A 21,938-nucleotide genomic window follows, 5' to 3' on the forward strand; every position below is an offset into this window, starting at 1 on the left:
AATCGCATGAAGCCTAATTTCTAAGAATTTTGTGAATGAAAAGGTGAAAAATAATTCATTGGAGAAGGGCAACACTTTCGCGATGCAAAATCAACACAGCCTAATATTAAACAATTCTGAATGTAGAATGCAGACATATTTTTACACAAATTTAATTATCCACTAACGCCATGATTGTTAAATTGTGTTCGAGATTTAACCTTCAGGCTAACGCAATCTGGATATCAGTTTCATCTCTGATCAGGACTAATCGCCGACATCCATTCAACTATTTGGCGAATGATATTGTCGTTGGTCGCGGAATATATTCAAATATTTCGATAATTAAAGCCACAATACATTGAAATATGTTTGTTTGTAGTGGTTGCCACTCAAACCGAAATGCTTTCAACTTCAATATAAAGAAGTGAAACTCCAGCTGCTGGAGACTTCCAAAAATAACTATAACTCACGTGTTGTATGGACAATTGCACTATAATAATATTCAACGTTTAGTAGCCATCTCCGCAGTTCAGTCCTACCCGTTTAAAATAATTCCAATTCCCAACATGCTAATTATAGAACATATATATGAACCTTTTAAAACAAACATATGGAAATATTGCACACAATAAAATGAAAGTTTACAACACACAAATAGTTTGAAAATTATATAACACAAATATCAGAAATATACTAATAATAACAAATACATACATATAGGACCTGTTAGAACATATATATGAAAATATCGAACATAAATATGAAATTATGCAACGTATATTATTTATACCATACATATCAAGGATTTTACTATATACACACACACACACACATATATATATATATATATATATATATATATATATATATATATATATATATATATATATATATATATATATATATATATATATATATATATATATAAATATATGACTTAATACAACATTAATAAATACATAAATACATAAATATATTTATAAATATATAAATGTATAAATATATAAATATAATATAAATATATGAATATATAAATATAAAATATATATACAACAATACCACGCAAACATGGGAATATGTGCGACACAACTGATTGAATATATTACATTGTACCTTTATAAAAAAAACTATTTCAATATTACATTCCGACCTGAATTAGACAACAACACCGTTTTAGAATAAAGGTGCACGTAATTTTAAGACTTTTTGCTGATAATCTACATCCGCAGGTTTTGATGCTAACATCTTTTTTATTGTTTCTGATGTTGGACATTTGGCGCTGATAACGCATGCCATTAAATTGTGAGTTGAAATGCGCGACACATTTTATGGTAATGAGACGAAGAAGTTAAATGTGTTAAGGTAATAGAGTTGACACACAATCTGGTCGGAAAGACACACCCATCCACAGACCATGCGACTTCCATATGCTTATCTGAAGTGTTTTTTTACCTCACCTGAGCGCAATGTTGCCTTTTACCGGCTTAAATGATCTCGAACGGTGGCCGTCCTCGTTCATCAACTTTAAGCCTGTTTATACACGTGTTCCTGTCCATCCATGTTTCGCCAAATCGTGGTTAACCTTGGTAAGAAAGTTTATGTTTTTATATAAAGGCAGGTTTAAGTGGAGTCAAAACGCAATCACCATCTCATATCTTACTTTTGTTGTAAATTTTTAGTGTATAACTACCTTAAGACCACTTGATTGACTCTATGCTGATTATCAGAACGTGAAAAAAGCTGGGTAACGAGGTATTATCTTCGGCAATTATGCTACCACTTGATCTTAAACGAGATCTTTAGGGTTATCAAAAATGAAATTGTTTTCCATTACAAAATATACGTCGCAGAATGAAAAAAATAAGTATTTTTAGTTTCACCTTTTTGTTGGATAAGTCTTCCTGCAAATTCAATATTATGTGATGTTACATGGATACATTTTATAATTTTGCACTTCTATGTTACAAATCTGTGTCATGCTTTAATGTGGGTTATTATGCTGCTGTAAACAAATCGCCACCATCTTGTATGTAAAGGGTAGCTATTTACTATCTTCGATTTCATGCGTATTTATAGTTTTTAATGCAGCACAGAACATGTTCTAAAGTTTTCGGGACACGCTTACGTCTATATTTTTCAGATCATAGCCCTGGTAAAAGATACATTTGACAAGAAAATATTATTAATATGATACATGCTTGCTTAACAAATGTGTTATTAGCGGTAATAATCACGATTTTATTCATAAAACGCATTTTAGAAATGTTGGTTAATCGCGCGATCAATATTAAACGATGTATTGCTATTCTTTTTTTCATAAATTCAACCTCAGATTGTATGAAGCGGCGCATTGGCAAATTTTGTTTGCGTGTTGAATATCAATAAAATTACAATATAATTGCAATCATGTCATGTTATTGAACTGAATTAAATGACGAATAACCACATATTTTGAAATCACTTGTATCTATGTTCGAGGTGTTGAATAATAATATATTTTGTTTGGTTTTTATTTACAAAATATTTGCTATTTTATTAATTACTTAAAGTGAATTAAATCGACACATTAAACAAAATAAATGCAGATTGTTCTCAACAATTCATACAAAATCAGTTCAATACACTCGCCTTTAACTGTCGCAACAACATAAATGAATTATCATATATGTGATTTATATTTTTAAACGACCAAGACCGTCAATTGACAATCGTTGTTAGAATAAACCGTCCTTAGATTCATGAATTATTAGAATTTTATGATAATTGACTACAGAATCTTTGCATAAATCGAGAAATACAAAACAATATCTGCTGCTGCGGTTTACCAAATACAACAAAACAGAGTTTTGTCAATAAAAACTTGGTTCATTACTCCAATAATTTGTTTTTATGGAATAATGTATCATATTTTAATAACAACTTGTTGCCTGTTTAGCATAAATGTCAATGTTCTGAACAAAACAATTGAAAATCATATAATACTCCGCCGTTTACCACATAATTCGCATTTGCTTAGATTTTTTTCTTGTCAATATAATCAATTATATCAGGCGCTTTTATTTTACAATAGGGACATGAGTTTGTATAGAGCGGGTTTACAAATGATAAATACGCATGAAATCAAAGTAATAGGCAAAAATATACCTTCTCAACCCACGATGGTCAATGCGGGGAATGACGTGGTCAGATTTGAGAAAAAATGGCCGCCGATGCCTCGATTCGATGGAGAAATTGAGTCTTCCAACAGGTACATCTACCTTATTACTTACTTGTTTTTATTCGGATAACGCCTATCATAGGGCCAACCGGAAGCGGTTTCAGCGAGTATCAACCATTTTCCGCTGGTTGGTCTGAGTGTGGAGATAACTCATGGAATATTTCGAGATTTCCTGACTATCCGGATTCCGTAGAATAGCCCTAAGCAACTTTGTTACGCTTTATGCGAATACACACTAGAGGTATGTGTAGTAAAATACTGTGTCTTTATGATTTTTTCGCGCAAACTTCTCGAAACTATGGCTCGCTGTAAAACAAAAATGATTATATTTTCGCACGGTAACGCTGTGGCGCGATGTACATCTAAATATGACTCAGATTATGTGAGTAGTTTATGCACTTTATTGTCATATGTATTAGCAGTACCATACTTTGACCGATGTAAAATAATAGACATGCAGATGTCAAAGTGTGCTACAATTGATTTTGGTACGTAATTTCAACATCCGCCACGATAATTCGATTACACATTAGTTCATGTTCTTTTATCGCAGAAGAGATACAACTTTAATTTATCATGCAGTTAATATTTAAGTATTCTATACTTTATATTTATTTAACGTGCGTTGCCATAATGGATAAAAAATGGAGTCTACAATTAACATCAAAAAAGATGTTTTCTGATTTTAAATTATTACTCGTGAACGACTTATGCGATCATAATGCTTTTGAGATGTTTACAAAACGGATGTTTAAATGTGTGTTACTGCAAGGATTCCGTTACTCACGGTGATAAGAGAAACCGCGCGGTACATTATAAAAAGTATTTAACACTCGCGAGATGTCCATATGAACAGTACAGGTTTGTCGAAGAAAGACACGGGCGCTGTTGCGGTCTACTGAAACAAAATTTATCGTGGCAGATGTGTTTACGTCCCTAATGACTCGTCCACCAACCAACTGGATTTCCTTTATTGTGTATGTTAAATCGTTTCCTTTGCATTGACAATAAAGTTAATCTTGTATGTTCTGTATAAAAACATACGTTAAAGAATATGAGCGATATATGATATGTCAACATATGACACCATTTTAAAAGCGCAGCAACGTTGATTAACAAATACAATTATACGATTACGAAATAATATGTTGCCAACTTTTCCTACATCTCTACATCGCCCAAAATTAGGTATTGTATTTGATATTTACGACATAAATAAGATATGTTCATATAATCCACATATGTATAAGTCTAGTTGCATGTTTAGCATAAGGGTACCTTGTTAAATAATATATGTTAATGCTCTCGTATTTAAGACCTGATCTTTAGTCAGGTCGAGTCTCTACACATATCAGACATATTTGACTCCAAATTCAATGTGCAGCGGCGATCGAGAAGAAGACGCTTTATGGATGTGGTTTACTCGATTAAAATACATAATGTTAGTTTTTCCAAGTGAAATAAAACGTAACTCGCATCGAATTATTTTCTTTGCGAGAGCTGTAATTCTGTGATCCAACTAAGACATTTCGTAACGATGGAAGTCGAGATATAGAGAAAACATTTATAAAAAATAAACGCGAACCAATTTCTTTTTAAAATGGCTGGAAAATTAGCGACATAATACCAATAATAAAAGCAATAACGTGTTTTAAACGGCGAAAAATACCTTTCTCGGCATGGACGTCGCCATTTCGATTGCCTTAAGATTATCACGTGATTTACCCATTTGATAAACGTGAACGTTTAATAATAAGTATAAGTCATGTATCCGACAATGACTGGCGTCCTAGAACTTGACTTTCATTATCCCATTCATGTGTAACTGTTTATTGTGTACCATATTTACTTATCTAGTACATGAGTAGCCCTGAGTGACAATTAGTTCCTTGCCACAAAAAAGGACCGTATGTTATTATCGGGTCGGATTTGGGGCAAACAAACTTGATATTCGAATCAAATACTAACCTAAGGATTAATATATTTCGGAACTTAAAATATATAAATGTCGTTTATTTATACCGACGTGCAGACGTACGATCATTCAGCAAATGCGCTTCACATCATGCAATTTGGCAAAATAATGATTATTGACTTATCAATTGCTTTCCTTTATAACTCGTCTAAAATTAAGTATTGCATTTGATTTTTACGATATAAATACGATATGTTCATATATTCAACATATGTATTAGTATTGTTGCATGTTTTAGCATAAGGATACCTTGTTAAAAAATATATGTTAATGCTATCTTATTTAAGACCTGAACTTTAGTCAGGTCGAGTCTCTGCACATAACCGACATATTTGCCCCCAAGTTCAATGTGCAGTATAAGTACTTGCTGTCAGTTCTAGGTATCCATCATCGACAAAATAGAAAGATTATTTCAATAAACGTTAACATATTTTATGCAAACAGAATCATGGATAAGACATTGCTATCCCCTATCAATATAATTAAGATTTATGAGCCAATAATATTTTGCAATCTTAGCACTGATTTGAGTTCACTCTACAACTGGAATTTTTATTCTTATATGCATATGTATGTTCCTAATGTTAAACACCTGTGTGCGACACTTTTATACCGTTGGTATTCAACGAATATCTAATATTTGATGCTCAATGGTGGGTGGTGAGCGATGACTCCATTGTGTGGACAAGCTGATGATTTTCAAAGTCTATTTGAATAGAATTAATATATATTAGTAATTGTCAATATATATTAGTATTTTGTGCAGTAGTATATTTTATATCATATAAGTATTGTTGTTCCCTATTCTAATATTTGTTTTGACCGATATAATGATTTAAGAGTATACAGTTTTAAACAAGCTGTCGGTCCAAAAGTTGAATCGTGACCCCACTTTAAATGAATTGTATTCCATCCCGCAAGGTTTCAAGGTCAGTCCGCGGTAGGTAAAATAATTGTTGTATCAATGTTATTACATGCAAGTTATCTAGGTGAACTGGTGTTTATTTTCACCAGATATATTTTAATGAAATATACGGCGATAATAATGATATGTCAATAATAGAATCCTTATGTGTTTTCAACAATTCCATGATAAGTTCAATTTTTGATTAATTAAATTAGAATTATATCCCTATATTGACCGATTTATTAGACACGATCGCAATGATTTCCGATACTACTAATACTCGAATCAAATAAAAGTGTCCGGACACCCACTAAAACAGGTCTGCTGGACAAACGCGCGTAAACATATTTCAAATATGTATGGATTATTCACTTGTAGTCAGTTTTCTTGCATGTTGTTTTTATATTTCATTTCCTTTATTCTTGTGTTCAGTTCTGTATGTGTATGTTTATAATCAATTTTAGATAACAATGCAAAATCTGGCGCAACACCCCATAATTGGTTTGGGTCGGGTGTAGCTAAGAAATGCGCTGGAAAAAGTATTTGCTCTCTTTGATCGCATGGATATTACTGATTATCTTTCACTAACACCAACCAAAATCAACTTAAAGATAGTTCTTGTTAGATAATAATATAAATACTGGTGTGCATTACATTTGAAAAAAGTTCTTTTACCGACGCTTCCTTCTCATTACGCAAGTATAAACAACTAAGGCAACCGCCAGAAATCGAACCACCGACGAAACGGATGCTGTGATGAAGACAACTTTTGTTTTACCATGAGTTTCCTGTCGTGAAGCTGAAGGCATGTCTGTTTGGAGACTGGTCGCTGATTGGCCTGACAGTTAAATATCTTGAAATAATGATGTCTGTATGAATTTCAGACTTTAATGCAAATACATCCAAAATTAAAATAAAAAATGCACCAGCAGGTGAAAAACTTAAAGAATATATTGACCTTGATTATTATGTTCAAGCCTAATCACACACGATCCAAATAGATGCATATTCTCAGAGTATATCCATTTTATATGCAAGGACTATATCACAGTTACAATTATATAATAAGAAATGCGTTTTACTTATAGTTTTTTGTACAATTGAACGACATAAACAACGTATACCACATTCGAAGCAAAAAAATATATGTTCAGATATATAGCAGCAGATTGTTCAGCCGCTTGCTAGGTGTGAAACATGTTCTAACATGCGATTAAAGTATAATGTAAAATCATATTAACTTTTTAAGTGTGTTTTCACAATGGTCAAACAATGACTTGTGATACATGATAACAATACATTGCTTTTTGAAAATATAATCTGTGCTGATAAACACTAATTTAACTTCGCGATTGTACACGGGAAACATATCATGGATAAACTAGCGGTTTCCTCGCAATTACATAGACACATATACTATAGATATTTTAAAAAATCAAATCATTTAGACTTAAGTAACGTTTTGAGCAATTCTTCAAAATGCATTTAAGCCAAAAAAACTCACTAAGCCCTGATTTGTTTATAGATCGCGTAAGTTTAAATTCCATTAATTATAATTGATCACATAGTAGGTTTGCGACCATAAAGCAAACTGAACATAGTGACTGCCAAACAAACTTACAACAAACGTTGAGAAGAGTGTATTTTATAAAGCATCCAATATACATGTTAAGTAGTTGTTGTTTTACCATTCCATTGAGTACCGTACTTTAAGCAGATCAAATGAATAAGAATAATTATCTAAAAAACATCGAAATATAACCTTGGCATATGAAGGCTTGTTTAAATTCACACGGAGCGTCATTCAGGTAGTGGTCCGTACTATGATCAACTTCGGCGCAGTCTGCAACGCTATTCAGATCGTTAGCTTCACCTTCAGTCCAAATAACGCTAGACACACGTGTCCCGTCTGTCCACAAATAACCATTGGAGAAGTTGCGAGCACCAACCCACACAGAAATGGGTAAATCCCACGCACCTATTCTAATCTCTACTCGGCAAAAGAATAATTTGATATTACAGCGTTTTCAAGCGATACAATTGTATTTGATAATTTGTGTATGTTAACAGAGTAATACAAATGTAGCTAAGAGGTTAAATTATCAAAAGAGAAGAAACAAACACGTATACAAAGATAAGTATATATATTTCAGATTTTGAACAAATTTTTTACTGATAAAATTAAAATTTTGATTTTAAATGTATATATCACACTAACAGGCTAGGCAACACAATAATACCTATATTAAAGGAAATAATTCTTTATCTGGTGACTCTACACATGACAGTTCATTAATATCAGCGTAATCGATAATCAAGCTTGACTGTAACAAACTTTTAGTAATTATATACCTATAGTTTGAATGATTCACTTTATATAGTGAAGTTTTCCGATTCGATAAGAACCGCGCCATCTTGTTTACATGTCGCATCGGCCTGATTCCATGTTGAGCGACCATTGTTATAGAACTTGTAACAAAATGTGTCAGACATTAGTAATCACGGAGGCACGTCCCTATTCAAAAATTAAGAAACGACATAACAACTCTGCATAAATAGCATTGTCGTTGTCATAATTTATGCTCAACCAAGCGAAAGAAGCACCCATGTTAGTGTGTTTAGTGTGCCTATAATAGAGAAAGTGACACAGATTTCGATTGCATCATTGAATGCGACAAGTGTTACACGAAATATTAGATGTTATGAAACAATAAATACTATTATACAGTAAGTGCTATTGAAAAAAGTCGGTTGAAGATATTCTAACCGATGTTATCTGATGTCTTAAGTATGAACTACTATTGATAATAATTCAGAGGTTTGCTCATTTGGTGTGCGCGCACGGCAAAACAAAAAGGCTATTGCGTGAAATGATTCACAAAACGGAGCTTATTCATACGTTAATATCGCTAAAGTAACCATGCGTTATCACAGCACACAAAAACTTAGGAAACGACGCGAATTTATTCATAGCAGTGAATTCTTCTTGAAATTCTTATTAGCAATTTGTGTATCATTTGCGCATATTTGTCCGAATATCGCATTAACTGTTATTAACCCCCGAACGTTTTGCAAACAAAACACTACTCATATGTTGCTAATAAATTGTTTTATGAATAGTTAGGACAAACATGTATTTAATGCAAACTGATAAATACTTCTGAATTCACGGGAAATGTTCCCTGATACGGTTTTCATTAAGGGACTTCTTTTTGCTCATTAATTACCTTCTTTGACTTGTAATCACCGTAGTATCTTGATTTTACACTGACAAATATTAACAATAGAAAGAAACGAAATTGTCGACATTTGTTTTCTTACTTTATTGCGAAAATTAAAATTAGTAACTACCATACCTTTTGATTATTTGTTCTTTGGATTTTTTCACTTGTCTTATGCAATTGTGACTTCAAGACAATATCAGGAAGGTATTTATTAAGCTCATCAGACATTGGAATTTGTTATCTTGGTGCACACGCAATTAAAAATCCGGATTTTTTAAAACTCAGAGTGTAGGTTTAGCGTTCAAATATCCACTACTTTTACAAATCAATTTCGCGGACATGTCGCAATTTAAACAGAAAAAAAACAACAAATTATACTTATTAGTGATCCTTTCCAGAACCCTCTAATACCATAAATCTTAAATCTTCGACAGTTTTAGGAGCCTTGTTCATGAACCTACATCTGTAGTAGGTCAACTTGGAAACCAATCTTATCATGGGTCGTGAGGTATTTATTGTTTGTCTTCATTTTGGAGTATTGCGCGTGGATTTAGGGATACTATATTTAGATTGTGATTAGGTCAAGTCAAATCAAATACCGTTTATTCATTCATGCCATTTGACGCGGAAAATTAAGTATTATTTGCAACAGATGAAGATGGAAGAAATTAGTAATAACAGTACAAAAAAGTTCTTATGGCGGGGTTATAATGTATCATGATGTATATTTTACAATTAAAACTAAATACATTTTCAGAGACTATACCAGTCTCAAGACATTGTGTAATATGTGTGATCATTGCTCTTTTTTATTTGAAAGCGATATAGCATATATTTTACAACTATCGCGATCGTGTGGGATAATATAGGTACAAAGCGTTGTGTGTTCAGGTTCTTCCTTTTACTTCAGATTCAAATATAAACATGACGTATATAAACAACAACAAATATGGCCTGACGTCAGGGACGTAATACACTTACGCGCGGCGCAGCGAATATCGTTATGTTACATTCACAACATTCTGGGGGCCGCGAAAAGTGACAATTATTAACAATCAGAGGAGAATATATATCATTACTTATGAAATCCTGAACCATTCGTGACAATCTTAAGATTGCAGAAACACTAATTTAATCACGAGTATACACGTTAATTTGAAATGAATATGAAATGCTTATCACTCAGTTTCTTAACAACAATTTATTAAGTGTCTCTCGTATTTCAATTACATGTACACTCAACTGTCCATTTCGGTATTTCAATCAAATTGCGCGTTTAACCTCTAATACTTAAATGTCTTAAATGTTCTATATTCAACATCACTGACTGTTTCTAATGGGTAGAGTTTCACTATTGGTCTATTTGTTATTCCACGTTTCGTCTTTATCTTCGCGGCACGGACTGAACCATCATTTCCAGTCATCAGCTCCAGGACTACAGCAAGTTTCCAACGGATACGTGGTCCCTCATCGTATATCTGCACGACATCTCCGACCCGAATGCGTTTCTCGTTAGAGCCCGTTGTTGTGTGGAACTCTGTTAAGGCAGTTTAGTACTCCGACTTCCAACGTCTCCAGAACTGTTCGATGATGTCTGACTGCTGCTTCGCCCGATTGGTAAGTGTCGTCTGGTCACTTTGAATTTGCGTCATTTCATCGTCGGGTAAATGTGTGTGATGCGGAAGTGACGTCATCTTGCGGCCATAAAGAAGATGTGACGGCGTTAACGGCTCCAGGTCGTCGATGCTTGATGATACGTGCGTTAGCGGTTTATCGTTGATAACAGCTTCAATCTCTGTTACTATCGTCTGCAACGTTTCCATGGACACGTATCGTTTTCCGAGGATCTTCTTTAGAGACGTCTTAGTGTGTCCGATGAGACGTTCCCAAAAACCACCGTACCATGGTGCACGTTTGGGAATAAATTGCCACTCTGTTCCCTTTCTGCTGAGCTCTTCTTGTAAGACTTGGGAGTTGAATAGCTTCTTAAGGTGATTAGCAGCAGCAATATAAGTCGCAGCATTGTCTGATATCATCACCATGGGCAACGACTTCCGGCTGGCAAATCTCCGAAACGCTTGAAGGAACGAGTCGGTTGATAGGTCTTGTACAACTTCCAAATGGACGGCTCTTGTTGATGCGCATGTAAAAAGGCAGATGTAGCATTTCGTTTCACTTCCGGTAGCGTTCTTTACAAATAATGCGCCAGTGAAATCTACAACTGTGACGCTGAAGGGCGGGGCTTCGCTTACTCTGACTTTGGGGAGGGGAGGTGGGTCTGGTGCTGCATAGGGTCTTCCGGTTACTCTGGTACACTGTATACATGTCCTTAGTAACGATCTTACACACTGGCGGATGGATGGTATCCAGTACTTCTGTCTGATCTGTGTAATGGTACTGTAAACTCCGGAATGAAGTTGGTTCTTGTGGACATCGAACACAATCAATTTGGTCAGGACATGTTTCTTTGGTAAGAGGTAGGGAAATTTGACATCATACTCCAAGGGGCGTTATGAATTCTACCACCACAACGAAGTAATCCTTGCTGGTCCAGGTACAATCTAAGTTGTTTAACAAGCGGTAAACGGGTACTGTTTGATTTAAAATTTTCTACTTCATCTTGAAAGTTGGTTGTTTGACACGATCTCAGCAATGTAACTTCTGCCTCTTTTAGTTCTGTTGCTGACAAGCTGTTGGTTAGTCTTTCATCTCTTGGTCTTCTGCAGTTGCGGATGAATCTGTGTACATAAGCGGCGACACGAAGTAATTTCAGGTAAGTACTGTACTTCTCTATGTTCATGGCTCTATGGACGCCCGTGATCTCCGTGCAGTTTAACGTTACCACATTTGTCGTCAGCTGAGAACTCGTGTCTTCACTTTTGGATGTCGTCTGCAGCATTGACTGGTCGTATTTCCAAGTAGGCCATTCTTCTGAGTGAGGTAACCATGTCGGACCGGCGTTCCATAACTGGTTGTCAAGGTAGGTATTTGTCAATATGATGATATGTCAAATTTCCCTACCTCTTACCAAAGAAAAATGTCCTGACCACTGAAGTAGGTTCTTGTGGACATCGAACACTATCAATTTGGTCAGGACATGTTTTTTGGTAAGAGGTAGGGAAATTTGACATCATACTCCAAGGGGGCGTTATGAATTCTACTACCACAACGAAGTAATCCACCCTGATCACGGCACCAATATCGCGATCGTGTGGGATAATAAAGGTATAAAGCGTTGTGTGTTCAGGTTCTTCCTTTAACTTCAGATTCAAATATAAACATGACGTATATAAACAACAACAAATATGGCGTGACGTCAGGGACGTTATACACTTAAGCGCGGCGCGGCAAATAACGTTACGTTACATTCACAACAACAACCCTTTCAAAACTATACAGCAGATGACCATAACGGAATATACATATAATAATTATGTGTTTGATTGGATGAAATGCACCATAGCCAAAACTACCGGTATAGAAGTACGGTTGGTCATATATGTTAATATTTTATTTACCATTTATACATACATATATATTATTTTACTAAGAAAAACAAATACATAATAAACTATAGTGCATACAATACACGAAGTGCATTCAATTCAATAAATTATATGGGTTTATAGTTTAGAAAATAATGTATTCAATCTATCACTCACGATGATAGGGCGATTACCACAACTATACCGCTCACCGTCAAAATTTTATACTTCCGACAAGAGCACCGTATCCTTCTGACGAAAAGAAACATGGCGAACGAAGCAATATCAGGTAAGTGGGTGACAAAATGTTTTATTATAAGTCACTGCAAAATGATTGCCACTTGCGAAGCATTCCATCGAATTTCTGAACCAATATGTCGTCAATTTAATGATTTACCAGTCGTGAAATATTTAGCATGACTTTGAAATAGTGTTTACAAAAAGTCGTGTCGCGCTCGACACCATTCGCTACTTGTGAGAAAAATGTAATAATCAGATGACTGTCGATGTGTCAGACCTGATGTGACAGACTTATATCAGTGTATATATAAAAAGAACATGCCATACGAACCTGTTTGTTTAAATTTCTGTTAAATGCCATGCCTATGATTTGGGTGAAAACATGATTCACTTACATAAATATCGATGCACCGCGCAACACTGATTATAAACACCGTATTTATATTCCGTGTCACTGAAATTCGTGGCACCGCTAATTTCTGCACATGGTTTTAAATGATAAGCTAGAACGAGCCATCGTGTGCTTATTTATTTACGATAATCTTCCATTTATAAAAGTTTCATGTCCCAGAATTTATCTTGAAAATGATGTCATGCTTGCACCAAAAAAGGTTCACCGGGATCGATTGTCTTGCTTTTCACATGTTTAAGTCTCATGTTTTAATTCATCTATATTGTTGTGGTAAAATACAATCATTTTTGATAATTATTATTTATTGATTTCATATTAATAATCAGAAAAAAAGATGTCCAGCTACGATTATGGGTGGTATAAGCAAATGTTGGTGTACAACTAACCGAAGGAAATAATCAATTTAGTTATGTATAGAGTGTACAAAGTGATGTTGCATTGGTTAAATTTACTGAAATATGAATTTGATGTTTGTGGCCAAAACCAAAGATATATACTAAAGATTCTCTCGACTTCTTATATCAGAAACAAAGAGGTAACAGTTATAAAAAACTTTTTCGAGACTGTCAATAGAAGCTGGCGAGTGCATGTCTCCATATATAAGACATTACAGCGCGGTCCGTTTTAACGAGATGTAAAGGGTCGAATCATATATAGTTATTTCCGTCAAGTGTTAAAAACAATTGAAAACCAAATATTGTAATTTTCGGCACCAGCAGTAAAAAGTCTCCTTTTCTTGTTTTTGGTTTGTTTAAACATAAATTTGAACGTCTCTTCCTTCTGAAAGAAAAAATATCAGAATAAAGCGGTGACAAAAAATCATAAAGATGCGGTGCTTTTACGGACATTGTTGAGCGGTGTTCATATTTCTATAATGTCAGTGTTGAGCGGTGCATACTTGCTAACATGTGTACATGTAAAAATCACAGTTATATTCAATAAAACATGCCACAATGTGTTTAAAATTGATTCTTCTACCATAAAATACCATTTAACAAAAAAAAAAATTCATTTAAAATATTTAAAATCTGCAAAAAATACGATTGTTCGCGTCACGACAGTCAATACTTTCACGACATGCTGAAAATTGTTTTCACTATTTTGAAGTTAATAGCGACTCAATTTTGATGAGATAAACGGCAATAAGTTGTTAAATATATAATTCGTTCGATGGAATATCTTTTTATTACCAACTTACCTTCCTTTTCATTTTTTTCTCTTTCATTTCTGGACTCGCTAAAAGTTTGCGGCCATGTTTTTGACAGAATGATACGTTGCTCTTCTCAGAAGTATAAAATGTCGACGGTGAGCGGAAAAGTTGTGGTATTCGCCCTATCACCGTGTCACTGGCCATTAAGCATACACACTCTCTAAAAGAATATTTTCATCGATACAAAATTGAGGGATATTTGCATATAACAATTGAATTAAAGTTCTAGTTAATTGCATATTATATGTACAATATTCAATGAAATGGTTGTATATGTATTAAACCAAAAATGTGCACACGCTTCAACAGAGAAACTAACATATTTTACATAATGAGCCTGTCCTGCTGTTTTGTTTTTCCAGTTGTTCAACAAACATTATAATTTAAAATAAACCCATGTATTGTTTTCATTTACACTATTATTTTTTGTAATCCAATGTTAAATTTAATGTTTTCTGTCTTCTTTTACCGATCAATACTACTATATTAAACTGTGTGGTATTAATTTTAAGTTGTCAAAAGTCGCACTATTGTTTTGCATATTACAACAGTAGGTGGGTGCCTTCTTGAACATTCAAAACAACGTCAGTTAAGCTTTTGATAAGATTTTAAGTGTACAGATTATATAAAAACAGTGAAAACAAAAGCGTTGATTTCAAGTATGAAGTTCATTCTTAAACAAGTTTTACTGATTCAGTATGAACTTCGGATATGTTTGAGACATTTGCCTTTGATATCGATGATCAAGCTTATACCATAGGCGTTGCTTCCAAACAGCATCAAAGTCTTGTTTTAAATCGATAAACGCACTTTTTCACTCCATTATTTATGTTGTGATTGAAATGGGTCAGTATAAATATGTTATACATTATAAATGTGAATAATTTTCTAATGCAGTTAAACAATTTTATGGCAGCTCATTTGACACATGCTTTTATTTATTTGAATAGACTGTTCACAGCTTATGCTCATTATTGATAACAAATATATGTGCCCTGATGCTTATCGTTACTTTGAATAAATACAGACGAATACAGTTATTAAATTGTTTTTGCTCATTCCATAAACATTTAAATATATCGTTTTTATTGACATTTAAATTTTAAGATAAAGTCTACCGTAGAGAAATAACGAAGAAAAAATCTTAAAATGTGATACTTTAAATGTTTTTGAATTAAAAGTTACATAAGCAGTAGTCAACAGTTCTCACACATTTACTAGTCGTTTAACCCGTCACCATTAGTTCGATTGTACATTATGAGAGTATTTTCAAGTTATGTACATTTGATCTGTTACCATAAATATTACTTTAATATCACACACAGTTATCATTTACAATTACATTATCTGTTTTTTTTTATAAGGGTGAAGTGCTTATTTTTCGATGATTATCAGATTAACTGTGACGACACACATTTGATTAATATATTTCAAATCAAATTATATTTTTCAATAGTAGTTGCGCACAGAGAATTAACGCTATGATACGTTCCGATAGTTTTTTAATTAGCATAAAATAAACGTCATTATATACCATACTATATTCCTTTTTGTATATTTTAAGTCATTGTGGCAGCTGCAGCTACTAGTGGGCATGCAAATGTAATAAGCATACCCTTTCGTTAAGATTTATTATACAACGTTAAATCCTACTTTCGCTATTTATTCTTCTCTATACACAGAACTATAGTGTTCTAATAAATACTGCCAAATAATGAGCCAAACTGTGTCACTGTTATAGTTTGAGCAAATGCACACACAATTAATATGTATAATACATGACATTGTTTAAATGAATTATAATCAATCAAATACAATACAAGAAACTTTATTTAAAGTCGGTTTTTACAAACAGTTAACATTAGCGATCAAAGCTATTTTCCGACAAAAAACAAAAATGTCAGTAATGTTCAAACAAATGAGAAATATGGAAAACAAGGTTAATAATGCTTAAAATTGCACACCAAAATTCATTCCATTGAAGGGACAATAACTGACCATAACGCACGTCTTAAACTGCGTGAATATAAATCAAATGACATTGAGGGACGTAGCAAAAGGAACAATCTAATTTTCAGTGGCATCACTAAACACAGAGATGAAAACTGATAAAATGTCATTTCGCAATTGCTCGCTGTACAACTAAGTATTATGCAGTGTCCTTAAATACAGCGTGCACACCGACTAGGAAAATTCACCAAGGGTCCAACACAAGGCATCATTGTGAACTTTTTAGACTTCCAAAGCACAGTGTATATACTTTCTCACGCAAACCGGCTACGAAATTTATCCTTCAGCATCAAGAAAGACTTCCCAAAGGAAATAACACAAGCACCAGTGTCTAGTGCTAATCACGTTCCTAGAAGGTCACAATCAGTGTCTCCCAATACTCCAATGGCAGTCCACACACGCAGGCACGCACCAATATCGCAAAGAACTCCCTTTCGTTCCCAGACGCCAGCGAATAGTATCCAACAACCCTGTGACACTCAATCCAATTAGGACGCTCAATCTGGAAGCAAGAGCTCCCTACCACCCAACAATACGAACATCTTCCACGAGGCTAACAGTCATTCCCACTAGGCCACTTGGGGGGTAGACACAAAACCTGACCTGAAAAGAAACACAATTCAGTTAGGAGCATTAAATGTTAGCGGAATAAAAAAACACCTGAATTACACAGAATTTGTAGAATTTGTTAATAATATCGACATATTTTGCCTTTCAGAAACCCATTCAGATACCCATGACTGAATAAATTTAACAAATCATAATTTCTTTGTTTAACACAGAAAAACGAATATATCGAAAATCTGGAGGCATTGGAATCTTCGTTAAAGATACACTTACTCCCTTTGTTAAAATCATAGAATCAAATACTGAATATATACTCTGAATCTCCATTTGTAAAAGTATAACAAAACTTGATGAAAATATTTTAATAGGTGCTGTCTACATTCCACCTGAACACTCAAGATTTTTTAACGAGGATGATTTTACGGCCCTCGAAAATGAAATATCCCAGAAATTAATGAAACGAAATATGTTATTCTTGCAGGTGACATTAACAGCAGAGTTGAAAACATGAAAGATTTCATTATTTCAGACCCACACTTAAATGACCTTTTTAATATTGATGAAGATTTGCAGAGCCATCTTGACCAATAGAAAACTCTTGAACAACTATCTATTCCACTTACGCGTACCACTATGGATCGCAGAACCGATACACATGGACTAAGACTTATCGATATATGCAAAAATAATAATTTCCTTATCCTTAATGGCAGATTTCCTTCTGAAAAAGATTCTGGCAGTTTAACCTTTCGAAATAAATCAACCATTGACTATGTCATTGCCTCGTCAAAAAGCTATCACTTTCTTACAAATTTTCATATCACTGAAACAGATCCACTACTTTCAGATGGCCACTGCGTACTCAACTGGTCCTTAGCTATATCAGAAACAGATTCCCCAAACTTAACTGACACAAGCAAAACAAACATGAAGCAGAAGCCAAAATGGAAACCCGAATTAGCTGATCAATTTGTTAGCAGCATGAATCACGATAAAATCAACCATATCTTTTCACAAATGAATACATACCCCCAATCACAGAAAACGATAGAAGACATCACTGGCGAACTCCAATCGATTTTCAGCCAGGCCTTCACAAGTACATACCCTGAAAACAATAAATAATTCTATAAAAAATGCTATGAAAACAATAAACCTTGGTTTGGTCCAAAATATTTTAAAGCGCGCACTATCTACCACAACGCTAAAAATGAGTACACAAAAAGTCAAGACAACAAATAAAGAATGACTAACGCAAGTAAAGAATATAAGCGCACAATGAATTATTACATAAAAGAAAGTAAACAAAACTTTGCAAATAAACCTCGTGCCATAAATGACAAAAAACCCAAGCAATACTAGTCTTTTCTAAACAAATTTAAGCCTAAAAGGTAAACAACACACCAACACTACAAGAGTTCTACAATCATTTTAATGAAATTAACACCAACACCATGATTGACCACCGATTCAACGACACAAACTCAAACTGTCCAACCAACACAAGCAATAGACTTAACAACCTAATAACTAACACAGAAATAGAAAAATGCATTCAGAAACTCAAAAACTCAAAAAATACCGAGCCCTTTTGACAATATCCTCAACGAATTTATTCAGTCTACCAAAAACTGTTAATGCCAGTTTACATTAAACTATTCAATTGTGTCCTGAAAACCGGCTTTATCCCTAAAAGTTGGTTAAATGGTATAATTATCCCCATATTTAAAAACAAAGGTGATCCAAAAGACCCAAACAACTATCGTTCTATAACTATTCTCAGCTGCTTAGGAAAACTCTTTACTTCTATGCTAAATTACAGGCTTACTTTATTCTTAAATGAAATTAACAGCTTAGACGAAAATCAAGCCGGTTTCAGGAAAGGCTATTCATGCTCACACATATCTTCACTTTATATTCATTATTAGAAATTCTGAAAAAGAGGAAACAAAAACTTGTCTGTGCATTCATAGATTTTTCACTGGCGTTCGACAAAGTATGGCGTGCTGGCTTATGGCATAAACTACTCAAACATAATATTAATGGCAAATTTCTGTAATTAATTCAAAATATGTACAACAATATAAAATCAAGCATTTCTGCAAATAGTAATATATCCGAGCCCTTCATCTCAGAAATAGGCGTTAGGCAAGGCGAAAATTTATCACCTTTACTCTTTTTACCATTTTTAAACGACTTACAAACACATTTGCATCTCAATGGCTCAATTGGCATAGAGTTTACAAATTCCCTTCTCTATGCTGACGACACAGTGATTCTTTCCAACTCAAAGACTGATTTTCAAAACAGTCTAGACATCTTCAATAACTACTGTGATAACTGGCATCTAAAAGTAAATTTAAACAAACTAAAATAATAATAATATTGGGTGCTGGACAATAACAGAACTTCAATTTTAAACTAGGTAACAATCCTATTGAGATTGCCGAACGTTTTCACTACCTAGGCACAACTCTATCTAGCAATTGTTCCTTCCTATGCTAGAAAACATATAGCTGAACAAGCCAATAAAGCAATGCACCTTTTATACACACGTGCAAACAACGCAGACTTGCCCATTGACCTTACCCTAAAATTATTTGATCACACTGTTTTACCTATCTTAACCTATGGCTCAGAGATATTTGGCTTCAAAAACATAGATATCCTTGAACTAATTCATAACAACTTTCTCAGAAAAATCACTAATGCTAGAAAATCCACCCAAATGGCCTTCTTATATGGAGAACTCTGCATATATCCTATAGCAATTAACATCAAATGTAAAATGATCTCATTCTGGAACAGACTCTTAATAGGATTAGGATTTATTTCCAAATACATCGGGGCAGAAATGCCCATGAGTACACAAAAGTATACAAAAGATGTTCTACACATATCAAAGTCAAGGTCATAATAAAACATGCATATTGTTACACAATGTTATGAAGTACAATATATTCTCTATAAAAATACAAAGGCATATGAACAAGTGAAATGTTTTACAATCCAATAATAAAGCATTTGTTATATAATACGTAGTACAGAATAATACATGTACTGAGGAAAATATAACATAATGTAGATGTTTATTCAGGAAAAGAGGCAATATGCCCATCATTCCGCATGTAACACATGACAAAGAAACATATAATCGGTTAATGGTGAGATATGTTGCATCATGTTAGATATCTGTTAGATATATGCTGATACATCAGCATGTAGTTTTGATTGTGAAAATACAATAAAAGATAAATAGATAAATAAACGTTTGGAAGCAATGGGAGGAAAAAGTATAAAAAAAATAATATAACGTGTATTTAACTTAGGCCAGGGTTATTGGGTCATTGCGGAGAAAAATGTAAGTTCTATTCTAATGAAATGTAACTAGAGTTTATATATTAAAAAGTGTAAATTTAGATATGAACGGTATATTTAGTATATATTTGAGACACAAAGGTGAGTTATCACAAAATGAATTTTAGATCTAGGTAGCCTTTTTTTTTGGGGGGGGGGGATTGAAATTGTATATTCCTTGTTAGCAAGCCAAAATTATAGAAAAACTCACGTAGGCGTGCAATAGTGTTTGATTTCAGGTACATGTACATATCAGGTGCATGTATCAGTAAAAGTTATTTACATATATATTTACATACATGTTTAACAGTTTACAAAATAACATTTGTTATATACACACACACACACGCATAAATATATGTATACAAATATTTGGTATCATAGAACATTTTTACAACCTTGGTAATGTAATTGGTGCAGGTGTATTTTGCAATTGATGTTGGTGTTGTGTAGCCTTTCATATTCAAGCTCATAACGATTTTACTATCAGATATATTAACGCGTGCTTCCGTTACACAATCGATTTATAAGTGGAGCAATGTGTCTGGAAATAATCGGATTACCTACCGTCGTGAATACAGTTAAATGGATTGTATCATGGTAAGTCAACGTTGTAAGTGTGGTACAGTTTTACTAGCTGAAATAATTCGCGTTCAGAATAAATCTGAACGCTGAAACTCCGGTCTGCAAAAACCATAACGAAAAATAAATACAATACTATTATATCAATATGCTTAAAATTGCAAAATAACATTACCAACTCATAAAGTTTTAGTTAATTAGTCCATTTTTACCTCAAATAGCGTCGATTTGAAGTTAAAAGGCATAATTTGTTTCAGTTAAACTTCTGCTTAAATCGCAATACAATCACTGACCTCTCGCCATGTTATGAAATATTTAAATATCAACCAATCAGAAGAAGGCATTACGGTGTAATAGGCTGCGTTATCGATTAAAATCTACCTGCCGTATACAGCGGGCACAGCGATTGGAATTGAAAATGTGAGTAGTGTGTTGATTTAAATTGGTCAGGCGTGCAAAATTGAAAGAGTCAATACATAATTCTTACGGAACGTTATTGAGAAATGAATTATCTACACAGGTATGCAAATATTATTGCAATCCGTTGATATTAACTGTCTGATATCGGGGCTTGAATGTTGAGCACCAAATTCCTTGCGCATCAATATAGACAAAGAAGGAAAACTCTCGCTATTAAAAAGATAGAGTGGACTATTGACGCCAAGAGTCTGCCAAAGCAAAAATCATCAAAAGACTCTTAGGCGGCAATTTATATTGACTACAGTTTTACAAGCTTGACAACCTAACCCGAAATCAAAACGTTAGGTTGA

At 33.8% G+C, this 21,938-nt stretch overlaps 1 protein-coding gene and 1 long non-coding RNA gene across 2 annotated transcripts; both read right to left on the bottom strand.

Annotated features, from left to right (window-relative positions):
• Positions 1-10,855: 10,855 nt before the first annotated feature.
• LOC127857468 (uncharacterized) lies at positions 10,856-12,204 on the bottom strand. The gene is made up of 2 exons (XM_052393863.1): positions 11,920-12,204; positions 10,856-11,770 (listed from the first exon to the last, which is right to left on the bottom strand). Exons 1-2 carry the CDS (start codon positions 12,202-12,204, stop codon positions 10,856-10,858), a joined length of 1,200 nt encoding a protein of 399 aa, XP_052249823.1.
• A 4,223-nt stretch (positions 12,205-16,427) lies between these two features.
• On the bottom strand, positions 16,428-21,670 carry LOC127857613 (uncharacterized). The gene is made up of 3 exons (XR_008038525.1): positions 21,381-21,670; positions 18,259-18,337; positions 16,428-17,265 (listed from the first exon to the last, which is right to left on the bottom strand). It is a non-coding gene; the product is annotated as an uncharacterized LOC127857613 (long non-coding RNA).
• Between the last annotated feature and the right edge of the window lie 268 nt (positions 21,671-21,938).

The sequence above is a fragment of the Dreissena polymorpha genome, chromosome 14 (assembly GCF_020536995.1).
Source record: "Dreissena polymorpha isolate Duluth1 chromosome 14, UMN_Dpol_1.0, whole genome shotgun sequence".
In the NCBI taxonomy this organism is placed as follows: Eukaryota; Metazoa; Mollusca; class Bivalvia; order Myida; family Dreissenidae; genus Dreissena; species Dreissena polymorpha.

Coding starts and splice junctions, on each gene's coding strand:
- LOC127857468 (XM_052393863.1), bottom strand. CDS start 12,204: ATGCTGCAGACGACATCCAAAAGTGAAGACACGAGTTCTCAGCTGACG. Junction 11,771..11,919: donor CAACCAACTTTCAAGATGAA/GTAGAAAATTTT, acceptor CTCTTACCAAAG/AAACATGTCCTGACCAAATT.